Source organism: Mesoplodon bidens (assembly GCF_964165515.1).
Source record: "Mesoplodon bidens genome assembly, chromosome: 11".
Taxonomy (NCBI): domain Eukaryota; kingdom Metazoa; phylum Chordata; class Mammalia; order Artiodactyla; family Ziphiidae; genus Mesoplodon; species Mesoplodon bidens.
In genome coordinates, this window is record NC_138167.1 from 16,435,153 (window position 1) to 16,448,594 (window position 13,442).

A 13,442-nucleotide genomic window follows, 5' to 3' on the forward strand; every position below is an offset into this window, starting at 1 on the left:
TATTCCTTTTTTATTTAGTAAAATATTCAGTATAATAACATTGTTATCAAAAGACAGTTGTGTCAAAAGAAAAAAGTACAACTAGTTATGGCAAGGCATAAAGAGCTTAAGATAGTTATATGAACTTATTCTCAAGTATTTTACATTTAAAGGGTTTTACATTAAAATGGTTTATTTTCCCCTTGTTTCATACTGTGAATTTATACAATTCACGATCTCAGAATTTCAAAAGGTCTCAAATTCTCAAGTCTTCAATACTTAAGAAATAAATTCTGAAAATATAGCTCCATATGAATAAAATATTAATGAAATTGTCTTAAAATTAAACGTTTGATTAACTACAAAACTAATGGTGTATACATGCATAAACTTTTTCTTAGAAAATTTAGAAGCACTCATCTCATGCATTATCAATTTTTCTTTTCTTAGCCCCTGTAATCTTACAATCAGGTTGCTGAAGCATGTTCACTGACTTCTTCTGGAAGTTACTTGGAGATTTTTCTTCCCTCTTTTTATCAGCTCCTTCGGAATGACAACTTTGAGGTGATTCAGCCTATAAAACCACAGCAAGACAAACACTGGTAAAAATTCAGCTATTCCATTTTCTCAGGAGATTAGTAATCTCAATCGTCCTTCTATATCACCTCTTTAATTAAGTGTCCAGTGGTCTTGTTTTTTATCTTCAAATTTCTTCCAGTATGCACCCCATCTTTTTTTTTTTTTTTTTCTTTTTGCGGTACGCGGGCCTCTCACTGTTGTGTCCTCTCCCGTTGCGGAGCACAGGCTCCGGATGCGCAGGCTCAGTGGCCATGGCTCACGGGCCCAGCCGCTCCGCGGCATATGGGATCCTCCCAGACCGGGGCACGAACCCGTATCCCCTGCATCGGCAGGCGGACTCTCAACCACTGCGCCACCAGGGAGGCCCTGCACCCCATCTTAAATAGAAGGGGCTGTGCTGTCAAGACCGTAAAGAACACCTGACATGTCCTTAGACACACTGGTGCCTGGTGTGCTTTTGCAGGCTTGAGAGTAGTTTGTGACAGTGCTTTTCAACCTCTGCTGCGCAGACAGACTTCTCAGCCAATAGTGACCACAGGCAAGGGCAGGGTGCCTCATAACATCAGACATTAAATGGAGTCTTCACATCCCAAAAGGTTGGAAACCCCTAGTCTATATTCTACTCAATACCTCTACAGAACACAAAAGTAGGTTTTCTCCTATACCCAGATTCCAGGAAGAAAACTGACTTAATCTCTTCTTATGCTCCACTGGACCCAGGAGAGAACTAGTTAAAGAAACGCATCCCATAGGCTTTAATGTCTTTTTCAAATATATAAAAATTAAAAATTAATAGCTACCCTGGAACAGCTCTGCATGGGCTTCTTTACTTGCATGGTAATAACATGTTCCTCATTGTTCAGAAGATTAGCTTTAGGTCCTATTTTCAGATATGAGATGGTAGCATAAGCTGTAAAACTGTAGTCTTCTCTGCAGAAGATAAAGGCCAACAATCAGGTTTTGACAAATTGCAGACAACAAACTGAAATTTATAAAAAAAAAATAAGTGCAATAATTTTAAGTAACACTGATATGAAATATAAAACTTTTAGTATAAAAATGCAGTTTATCTTTGTAGAAAGTATTTTAGTTTTGTGCTTTTTTGACATACAGTAATCAAAGTTTGAATTTGTTTACTAGGTAAATTTTGCATAGTGTTTAAAAGTTCTTATGAAACAACCACAAAACCATTCTGCTGCTGTTATAAAAATGAGAATCAAAAGACAACATGAAAGGGCAAGAAATGGGTTTGTATATACTTGAGATACTGCCGTATAAGAAAGTGCGCAATAATTTTCTCCAGGTCTTCACGAGGAAGTGCAGGAGGAGCAACACCTGCTACTCTCAATTTCGCTGCACCCTTTCCCATCCAAGAGTCGATCAGTTTCAGTGGAGTGAGCTTTTCTTTCAGTTCCTCTGCCTGCTTCAGGATCTTGATTAGGTCCCTGCAGTACGCTGTTACATTTTTTCTTTCAAATGCTGTAATGAAAGAGGCATGGTTACAGGTGAATGGGATTTCAAAATTAGGGCAAGGATAGGCTGTCCTAAGTGGTTAGACTGGTTTAAAAAGTAAGTCTTCACCCAGTGTGAGCCACCCTAAACACTGATTTGTTTCTATGTTCTGAACTAAGACTACTGCTCAAGTCTCTTATCACTAGATTAAGCTATAGTCTCTGTAAGACACTGTGAGATTTAAGTGATGTAAAGAAAATAATCTGGTTATCAGAAGGCCTTTGGGTATGCTCTAGGAACCAGAGTGTCAGCCAAACATGATTATGACAAATACTTAGCGGTGATCACAGGCCAGTCAGTCTGTTCTTCATGTTACCTGATGCGTGCTCATTAAGCAATATTCTGACAACCGGTATGGCTTCCTAGGGACTCTAATTTCATGACAAGAATGTCGTGGACAGTTATTCCCAATTACTGATACTAACACTCCGATGTATGTATCAGGCTTTTGTTAATTTGGGCAGTATAAAATAATCTAATAAACACAGTTTTCTCTAGCTGCAAAGTTAAAATTGTGACCTTCATCGACCCAGGCATCAGAACTCAAAGAGGAATGGGTTAGTCCAGCTCTTCCAATAATACACATACACACAGGATTTTAAAAAGTGAAAAGACAGCACCAACACACTGCTAAATTAGTGTCTTATGAGTGAGTGGTTAGCCATTATCTGGATCAAAAATGATACGCTATAGTCTCTATTTTGCACTATATTTCTCTTTCCAATCAGTAACTATAAAGCATTAGAGATTATCACAAGAGGTTAGCGTTCTCTAACTTAAAATAGTATTTCTATTCAGAAGGTTTTTAAACTTTTCCCTTCATTTCTTAAAAATTTAACATGTCAGGCTTCCCTGGTGGCGCAGTGGTTGAGAGTCCGCCTGCCGATGCAGGGGACACGGGTTCGTGCCCCAGTCCGGGAAGATCCCACATGCCGCGGAGCGGCTGGGCCCGTGAGCCATGGCTGCTGAGCCTGCACGTCTGGAGCCTGTGCTCCGCAACGGGAGAGGCCACAACAGTGAGAGGCCCGTGTACCGCAAAAAAAAAAAAAAAATTTAACATGTCCTCAGTGTAGCAACATAAAATAAATGCATACACATATGGCTTTTAATTTTGCCTCTGTTTCAAACCTTTGTGTTGTCACTCTTGAATCTGGGGAATTCTATTCACACCTTGCTTATTCTTTTAAATCCATTTTGGGTGTCTAATATTGCCCTCATGTATTCCTACATATAAATATTAGCCTATAAGGATTTAAAAAACAACTCACAAATCTCTTTACAGCAATTATCACACATTTTGTTGCATGTTTCTGGGCTCCATACTTCATCAAAATGTTGAGCTATCAACACACGGCGACAGCTGCAAACACATCAGAAATACAAATTATCAAATAATAGAGTTTTAAGAATCCCTATTTTAAAATACAGTTATATACTGTATTAATTTCCTATTGCTGCCATAACATTACCACAAACTTGGTGGCTTAAAACAACACAAATTTATTATCTTACATTTTGTAGGTTAGAAGGCTGACATGTGTCTCACTGGATTAAAATCAAGGTGTCAGCAGGGTTGGATTTCTCCTGGAGGCTCTTGGGGAGAATCTGTTTCCTTGCCCTTTCCAGACTCTAAAGACTGCCTGCATTCCTGGGCTCATGGCCCCCTTTCCTCTATCTTCAAAGCCAACAACAGTGGGTTAAGTCTTCACATCACTCTGACATCTTATGCCTCCTTCCACATTTAAGAACCCTTGTGATTATAGTGGGTCCACCCAAATAATTCAGGATTACCTCCCTATTTTAAGATCAGCTGACTGCAACCTTAATTCCCTCTTGCCATGTAAAGTAGCACACTCACAGGTTCCAGGGCTTCAGATGTGGACATCTTTGCATGACCATTATTCTGCCCACCATGTATAATAATTTTTTCCATATGTTGTTAATAGACATTGCTTTCAAAAAATTGTCTGAGATGCAGTATTTCACAACTACAGGCATACTTGTTTTACTGCAGTTGCTTTACTGTGCTCTGCAGATACTGTGTTTTCTACAAATTGAAGGTTTGTGGCAACCCTGCATTGAGCAAGTCCATTGGCACCATTTTTCTAACAGCATTTGCTTCATGCCTCTGTGTCACAATTTCATAATACTCGCAATGTTTCAAACTTTTCCAATATTATTCTATTGTTATGGTGAGCTGTGATCAGTAGTCTGAATTACTACTACAATTTGCTGAAGGCACAGATGATGGTTGGCATTTATTAGTAATAATTTTTAAATTAAGGTATGTACCTTATTTTTATAGACATAATCCTATTGCACACTTAACAGATTATAGTATAGTGTAAAAATAACACATATGCACTGGGAAACCAAAAGATTCATGTGACTTGCTTTACTGCAATGTTCAGTTTATTGCAGTGGTCTCAAACTGAAACTGCAATATCTCCAAGGTATGCCTGTATTAAGAGACTCTTCCTGATAGCAGTTTCTTATATATTATAGTATCAGTTTGAGTCTAAACCCCAAAATATGCTTCATGGGGGCTACTGGATATTGGATATTTTAAGGAAGTTTTCATTTTCTCATTTTTTAAACTAGATTATTGTGACATCCATAGGAAAGAAATGCCATTTTCTATCATGGTCTAATTGTTGTTTATTTCAAAAATTTTGAGTCATTTTTATATGGTAGGCTTATATGATAGGCAATAAGACTACAAAGATGACTGAGACTAAAAATAGTAATTGTGGGGGAGAGGAGTACAAATGCAGGATTGTTAAAATGCATTTGAAATTAAGAGACCAGCAACTTAAAACAATCATGTATATATAGAGAGAAATTGCCACATATAAACCTCATGGTAACCACAAACCAAAAATCTATTATAGATAAACACACAATAAAGAAAAAGGAATTCAAACATAATACTGAAGATAGTCATCAAATCACAAGAGAGCAAAAGAAGGAACAAAAAAGACCCACAAAACCACCCCAAAACAATTAGCAAAATGGCAGTAAGTACATACCTATCAATAATTCCATTAACTGTAAATGGACTAAATATTCCAATCAAAAGACACAGAGTGGCTGAATGGATACAAAATCAAGACCTGCATATATATGCTACCCACAAGAGATTCACCCCAGCTCTAAAGATACCCATGGAATGAAAGGGGATGGAAAAAGGTATTCCATGCAAATGGAAATCAAAAGAAAGTGGGGGTGACAATACTCATATAAGACAAAACAGACTTTAAAAGGAAGACTGGGGGCTTCCCTGGTGGCGCAGTGGTTGAGAGTCCACCTACCGATGCAGGGGACGTGGGTTTGTGCCCCAGTCCGGGAAGATCCCAAATGCTGCGGAGTGGCTGGGCCCGTGAGCCATGGCTGCTGAGCCTGCGCGTCCGCAGCCTGTGCTCCACAATGAGAGAGGCCACAACAGTGAGGCCCGGGTACCGCAAAATAAAAAAATAAATAAATAAAAATAAAATAAATAAATGGAAGACTGTTACAAGACTCAAGAAGGACATTACATAATGATCAAGGAGTCAATCCAAGGAGATATAACAATTGTTAATATATATACACCCAACGTAGGACCACCTAAATACATAAAGCAAATATTAACAGACAAAAAGGGAGAAACTGACAGTGACACAGTAATAGTAAGGGACTGTAATACCCCACTTACATCAATGGACAGATGATCCAGACAGAAAATCAATAAGGAAACACTGGCCTTAAATGACACATTAGATCAGATTGATTCAATAGATATATAGAGAGAGAACATTCTATCCAAAAGCAGCAGAATACATATTCTTTTCAAGTGCACATGGAACATTCTCCAGGATAGATCACATGCTAGGCCACAAAACAAGCCTTGGTAAATTTAAGAAAAGTAAATAATCTCAATCATCTTTTCCAACCACAACACTATGAGACTAGAAATCAACTACAAGAAAAAAACTGCAAAAAACAAAACATGCAGGGGCTAAACAATATGCTACTAAACAACCAATGAATCACTGAAGAATCAAAGAAGAAATGCAAAAATACCTGGAGACAAATGAAAACTAAAACACAATGATTCACAATCTATGGAATGGAGCAAAAGCTTTCTAAGAGGGAAATTTATAGTGATATAATCTTACCTCAGGAAACAAGAAAAATCTCAGATAAACAGCCTAACCTTACACTTAAAGGAACTAGAAAAAGAAAGACAAACAAAACCCAAAGATAGTAAAAGGAAAGAAATCATAAAGATCAGAGCAGAAATAAATGAATTAGAGACTAAGAAAACAATGGAAAAGATCAATGAAACTACGAGCTGGTTCTTTGAAAAGATAAACAGAATTGATAAACTTTTAGCCAGACTCATCAAGATAAAAAGAGCCCAAATCAGTAAAATCAGAAATGAAAAAGAAGTTACAACCAATACTACAGAAATACAAAAGATCAAAGAGACTACCAAGAACAACTATTTGCCAATGGACAACCTAGATGAAATGGACAAATTCCTAGAAATGTACAATCTCCCAAGACTGAAGGAGGAAGAAATAAAAAATATGGACAGACCAATTACCAGTAATGAAATTGAATCAGTAATTTAAAAACTCCCAAGAAACAAAAGACCAGGACTAGATGGCTTCAGAGGTGAATTCTACCAAACATTTAGAAAAAAGTTAACAGCTATCCTTCCCAAACAGAGAATGACTTCTTTTTTTCAGACTTAAGATACTATTTTTTTTTACTTTTATACAAATTTTAAAGGTTACTTTCCATTTACAGTTATTACAAAATATTAGCTATATTCCCCGTGTTGCAGTACCTCCCACACCCCAACCCCTATACTGCTCCTCCCCGACTCTCCCCACTGGTAACCACTACTTTGTTCTCTATATCTGAGAATATATTTTCTTAGATTCAGGCATCCTGCAGGTTCATGTACTGCTTCCCGTCCTTCAGACATCTGCTTTTACTGGTTTGCACTTGATGTTTCACTAATGTATTTACTCACTTGAGTAAGGACTCAAAGTAATGTCATGTGCTTTCATACTGTGCTTGTCTTTAATTGACAAAAGTGACAAAAAGGTGTGTGCTTACTTGCTTATGTTTTGGCAGTATGACACCATCTCATAGAGCTTCTGTTGTCCCACATTCTCCATCACCACCATTGAGCTTATCCTGAATATATCTCCAAAGCCATAATACAAAATACAGTCTGCTTTCATGTCATCTCGACCTGCAGTGGGAAGAATCTTGAGATTGCATAATTACTTTAAAAAGTCAAACATGCAAAAATAATATATAAAATTTGCTGGCAATATTTCGTAGTCTAAATATATATCTAGAAATTTCAGACAGAGCTGTGAAAGTTAATTTTTAACAGCTGCCCTCAAATTTAAAAAAAAATGACTAAAGAGATCTATCAATAATCAGCCTTACTAGCTTAAAAATGTGTCCATAAGTAATCCAGTTATTTAAATTATAGACTTGAAACCACTAATTAAAAACTCAGGAGGCAAAGATGGACATTTTAGCAAATATGAGAAGAAATAATTCATGACATTCCAATAGAACATAAATAAAATTTCTCCATAAGCAAATATAAAACTACAAAAAAGATTTCATTGTTTGTTATAAAAATACTAGCCAACAAAGAAGATTAAAAATACAGTATTATTAAACATCATTTATAGTGTTTTTAAAGTTCTTTAAAAATTATTTCTAGGGAACTTCCCTGATGGTCCAGTGGTTAAGAATCCGCCTTCCAATGCAGGGGATGTGGGTTCAATCCCTGGTCAGGTAACTAAGATCCCATATGCTGTGGGGCAACTAAGCCCACGAGCTGCAACTACTGAGCCCGCACACTCTGGAGCCCACGTGCCACAACTAGAGAGAAGCCTGCGCACCACGAAAGAGCCCACACACTGCAACTAAGACCTGACGCAGCCAAATAAATAAATAAACATTAAAAAAAATTATTTCTGGATGTGAGTTACACATACCTGCACGTCCACTCTCTTGGTAATAATTTTCCATGGATTTACTCATTGAATGATGAATAACAAACCTCACATCTGGTTTATCAATTCCCATACCAAATGCAACTGTTGCCACTACTACCTAAAATGTGTTAACATTTTATATATTAATTAAGTCAAGTTAAAATATATTCAAAGGTGAATTAGGCTTCTATTGAAGATCTGTTACTTAACCTGAATTTCATTAGCTGACCATCTTCTATGAACCTTGGTCTTATCTTCTGGTTCCATATTGGCATGGTATGCCCCCGCAGGAATCCCCAATTTCTGTAAACTAACTGTAACTTGCTCAGAGTCTTTCTGAGAAAAGCAATATATTATTCCTGTAGTAAAAGAAATGGTTAGATATATATAGTACATTCCTAGAAAATTTTTAACTCACACACTGAAGAGGCTGATAATTACAATGCATGGGGGAAAATAAGAATTATGAAAAATTCCAAGGCCCTGAACACATACTGATTTTTCAGTGTAACTCAAGGTCTGATCACCAACTTGCTCCAGAGCAGTAACAAGCCTGGAGCCACCAGTTTGGGTTCCCATTATCTCAGTTCTCTCTCCAACTTTATCTCCCACTACGTAGTCTTTCTCAAACTGATGCCCCGCAGCTCCACAAGATGTTAACAAGCATGCTATGAGAAAAGAGTTTCATGTGCAAATAAGTTTGGGAAGGTTAACAAAGTTAGACAAACACATGTGTCTCTTTGTTTGCAGGGATGGTCAGAATTTCTAAGGTGCTGATACACCCTGGGACTCTGCAGGAGGAATAAACAGCTGCAGCCTTTCTTAAACTTATTTGACCCTGGAACTCCTTTTACCCATGGCCCCTATTAATATCTCCTGAAAATCTACAGAACAGTTTTGAACTGCTACTTTTACACCAACTCTTTGCTTTAGTAACACTTGTCTCTACATTAATCCTGGAACACATGTTATACACACTCTGAACTCCATCTATACTTAGCTCATTCAGTATGTACTGTTTATTTCTTCAATGTGTCCTTTACTATAAGGAACTATAGTTTACATCCCTTTAGAAAGTCACTGCTTAACCTTCAATCTTATACACAGTGGATACTTACTAAATATGTGCTGTTGATAATTAACATTATGTCATTAGGTCCACTCTTTAATGCAATTAAGTGTAAATAAGCAAAAATAAATCAGTTTTATGACTCTAAAAATCTGTGTAATTAGCAAATACCACACCTGATTTCTAAGATAACCAAGCAAATTAATTTTATCATGATATTTTCAAGTATCTTCTGCCATGCATTAATATTTCTAGTGCTAATCTTTTTCTCAGTGTATTAGTATAAATAACATGTGCTACTTTTGGAAAGTTCTCTCTCAGTCTTCAAACTTGGTTTGTGTCTATATTACCTGATTGCCCCTTGTATCTTCCATTAATGAGCTTTACAATATCCTCAATAAAATCTTCAGTGTTTGAGGGCTTCTGCCGAACCTAAAAAAAAAGTTAACTTATTAAAAAGTAAATTAATGAGTACCATTCATGCAGTCGTTTACTTACAACTTTCAAGGCGCCACTCTTTCTTGGGCATGGTGTTTTTTTCTATTACTCTTTCACTCGCCCATCTGACCCTATCACCTCCCAGACGCTTCTTGATCCTTATTTTTGAATTTACCAGAGATGAGGAGGCACAGAAGCAGTGAATAACTTGTAAAGACAGAGACTTTTTAAATTTTCTGATGCTACTTTTGTAAAAACATAAACCATGGCAGAAACAACTAGTCAGTAAGAGCTCAGAAAAATATTAAGTCTATCCTTAAAAGGATTAGAAAGTAAAAACAGCTGTGAGGTTATTTACCTTTCAAGGTTGTAATATCAAATAAAATCTAAATAGGGAGTATTAGCAAATCTTTAATGGTATATTAATTTTTGCATTATTTCATAGTTAATTTCTATAGAGATGTCATTAGGGTCCTTAGTATCAATACATGCTTTCTCTCCATTCTTGCATAAGAAAGCATGTACGCAAGTTTAATGAGGCAGTGTTTTCTACTTAACCGAGCAAAGAATTAAATAGCACAGGAGATATACAAAGAAAGCATTCTTTAATAAGTCTGCTTATAGTCACTTGATTTTTTTTAAACTTTTAAACATAATTAACTGTGACTTATGTAAATAAACATAATGAAAAAGTAACCTTTCTTCCGAAATCCTTCACAAAATAAATTGACATAAAAGTTACATACCTCATAATAGAGATTTGGCCGATTAAAAGAAGCTGTAAAAGTAAAACACTTTTCAACACACAGTATTTTCTGAGCATCCTTCAAAACATGGCTGGTCGCAGTTGCAGTCAGCCCAATTAGTGATGCATTGGGGAACTGCCGCTTCAAAATACCAAGGGCCTTATAATCTGGAAAAAAAAAAAAAATACAAAGTAGCCCTCTTCCTATACTTTAAGGAGTAAATTACATCTTCTAACATTCTGCAGATCATCAAGATGACTGCAATTTTACTTCCACAGCCACCTATATCTAAGCTGTGGTTGCTGCCTAGCCTTGGTGATAGACAGGCTTTACTCTACTTTTAGCTGGTTCTTCAGAAACACTTCTTGGCCATAGGTGTCCTCAACAGGGAATACCACAACATTTCCAATCAGCTGAGCACGGTCTATACCTGCTGAACAGTGGATTCGAGAGGCAGAGTGGGAGGAGCCATAGTGTTTGAATCTATGGCAACTGACGAGAGATAAAAAGACCATCAGTCGAAACCCTTCTACCACAGGTATCATCCAAGAGTGGCAAACTCAGAACAGGAAACGCTTGGTGAGGGCATTGGTTTTTATATAACTCACTTCAGGAAAGCCGTTCTGGGCTCATATTTATCAGACACATCTAAGTCACTAGATAAGTCGTCTATGAGTACACCCTTAAGTACTTAAACTACTTGGAGAAAAGTGAAAAAGAACCGTGGGAGAAATGGCTAAATGTTAGCATTGGGGCTAGATCACAGGGTGCTGTGCTAGATGGACCTACTGTCAACCCCAGTCGGCTGGGAACTCTATTCTATTTCCTGGATGGTTCCAAGTTACAGCTGGACCAGAAGAGGAACCTGTGTAAGGCCTGGGAGGCAGGAGGGAAGCAGCTGCTACACTCTCTGAAGGGCCTTCCCGGCAGATAGGATGGTGGACAAATGCCCAGCCAGTGCCAGCCTGTCCCAGTTCTTCCCCATTCCTCCTTCAGCTCTTCTTCCCAGCTGTAGGCTTCGCTGATCAACACTGGCCCCCTAGGTGCCTGGCAGCAGACCCACGGAGGTGACGGCTACTCAAGAGGAAACTAACCAGAGACCTCGCCTGAGCTCCCCCTATGCGGCCCCTCTGGCAATGGCCATGCCAGTTGCAGATTTCCCTACAAGCTCCGGTTGGTCCTCCCACACCAGTGCTCCAGGACTAGCCAGTGACTTTTCTCTGATCCTCCAACTCCCCCTCCAGACCTTCCCTTCCCCAGCTCCTCCCACAACTGTGCAAGGTCTGCTTCCTAAAATAAATCTCTTATCCCTTAACATTCATAAGAGCTCGGCTTCCCTACCCAAACCCTGACTGATACTGTTACTCCAAAGAGTATAAAAAGGCAGGTTCAAGTAAGACTATGAACTGAACAGTTGGTTGATTCTAAGGAGCTAGAACTTTGTCCTATAGGAAATGAGGAGTCATGTGATTTTTCAAGCAGATAAAGGACACAGTCTATGTTTCAGGAATCGTCTTTTGGTGGAAGTGTGAAGGATGGGCTGGAGTAAATCAAAAGGCTGAAGAAAGGGAGACGAGTTAAAAGGTGGCAATGACAGACTGGAAAACAAAAAATAGTGAATATGAAATAAGGCATGACACTGAGGATAAATCTGAAAGAAAAGACTGAAATACATGAACTGGAACCCCATAGGTCCTAGTGACTATTGAGATATGGTGGGGCGGGGGGAGAGTCCAAGATTCATCCATTCATCACCTGGCATATGTTGAACACTTTTAACTATGTGCCAACACCTAGAGACCTAGGCACCAGAGATAAAGTGAGAACAAGGCAAAGATGCTATGCAAACGGAACTACAATTCAAGCAAAGAAATCAGACAATGCAAGGAGTAAACCAATAAGTATCTGATTATCAGGGCATGGTAAGTGGTCATCATGATAACCTTATTGTAGCTGAAGTATAACATGTGAGGGGAAATTGGGCAGAGACAAACGGGGGACAGATCACATATGGTCTTAGGGACCCCAGTTAAGAATATAGATTTTATTCTAAGTACAAAGAGAATCTGCTGGGTAGTTTAGGGAGGGAAGTAACATGATGTGATTTGGTTGCTGGGTGGAGGATGAACTGTAAAAGGGTAAGACTGGAACAGAGACCAGCTAGGGAGCTAGTATAGTAGACTGGTAGAAAGGAGCCCAGCTGGACTTAAGAAATAGCAGTACAGACAAAGAGAAGTGGACAGGCTTGAGATTCAACTTAGAGGTGGAAGTGACAGGACTTGGTGCTGGACCGGATCTGCAGAGGTAGGATAAGTCAAGGACAATGTGCCACCATGAAGTTATTCATTCTCAGCTCCAACTCCACCCTTCTAGACTCTGCTTTGTGGTGTTGGAGTGGGGAATCTCTGCTTTGCCAGCTGGCCCTAGAAGCACAAAGTGCAAGGCTGGGGGAGGAAGAAGAGTGCTGCTCCTTCCAGTTTGCCTCCTGTGTGTTTGCTGGTGTCCTCGAGAATGTCGCCCCAGCAAGGTTTATCCACCGCTTAGCAGCAGCTGAATACAGTTGGCAGTTTTCTAAGCTTTGGAGAACTGACTTCATCACAGGTCCACCCTATCTCTGCCTCCACAGACACCAGCACCAGGGAGCTGGGCCTCCCATAGGTCTAAGCGTCAGCTCCATAAGGCCCCTCCTCTAGGTTTCTAAATCTCATCAATCCCAAGCTTTTCTTCCTGTTCCCCCAGCCCTAGGGATGGTAGTTGCTTCTTCTAGCTTTTACCTCCATGATACGTTAGAGTTTTCTTTTTCTTTTATCAGTTAGCTGCTTATAATCACTTTTTACTTAGTTAACAATTCTTTACATAATGTAATGTAAGTTCTCTGTGTTCAAATAACTGGTATGGCTTTTGTCTTCTGACTAGACCCTGACTAAACAGATCTGCTAAAACTTTGGCTTGAGTAAATGTGTGAGTGGTTATTAAGTGATTTTCTAAGATAGGGAAGACTGAAGGGGAAATTGCTTGGGAGAACGGGGAGGAAGAGGGAAAGACATGGAGAAGGGGAGCAAATCAAAAGTTTTTGATCAAGAAAAAAAAAAGGTTTTTGATCTC

The 13,442-nt window shown here is 38.6% G+C and overlaps 1 protein-coding gene across 1 annotated transcript in view; it reads right to left on the reverse strand.

Moving 5' to 3' along the window:
• Positions 1-258: 258 nt before the first annotated feature.
• Positions 259-13,442, reverse strand: part of RECQL (RecQ like helicase) — a 34,938-nt gene continuing 21,754 nt past the window's right edge. The window contains exons 7-15 of the mRNA XM_081248528.1: positions 10,338-10,504; positions 9,504-9,585; positions 8,295-8,443; positions 8,085-8,202; positions 7,180-7,318; positions 3,339-3,430; positions 1,818-2,037; positions 1,359-1,488; positions 259-553 (exon numbers count right to left, since the gene is read on the reverse strand). Coding sequence (XP_081104654.1) covers positions 401-553; positions 1,359-1,488; positions 1,818-2,037; positions 3,339-3,430; positions 7,180-7,318; positions 8,085-8,202; positions 8,295-8,443; positions 9,504-9,585; positions 10,338-10,504 — 1,250 coding nt within the window. The 3' untranslated portion in view covers positions 259-400. The remainder of the gene's footprint in view (positions 554-1,358; positions 1,489-1,817; positions 2,038-3,338; positions 3,431-7,179; positions 7,319-8,084; positions 8,203-8,294; positions 8,444-9,503; positions 9,586-10,337; positions 10,505-13,442) is intronic.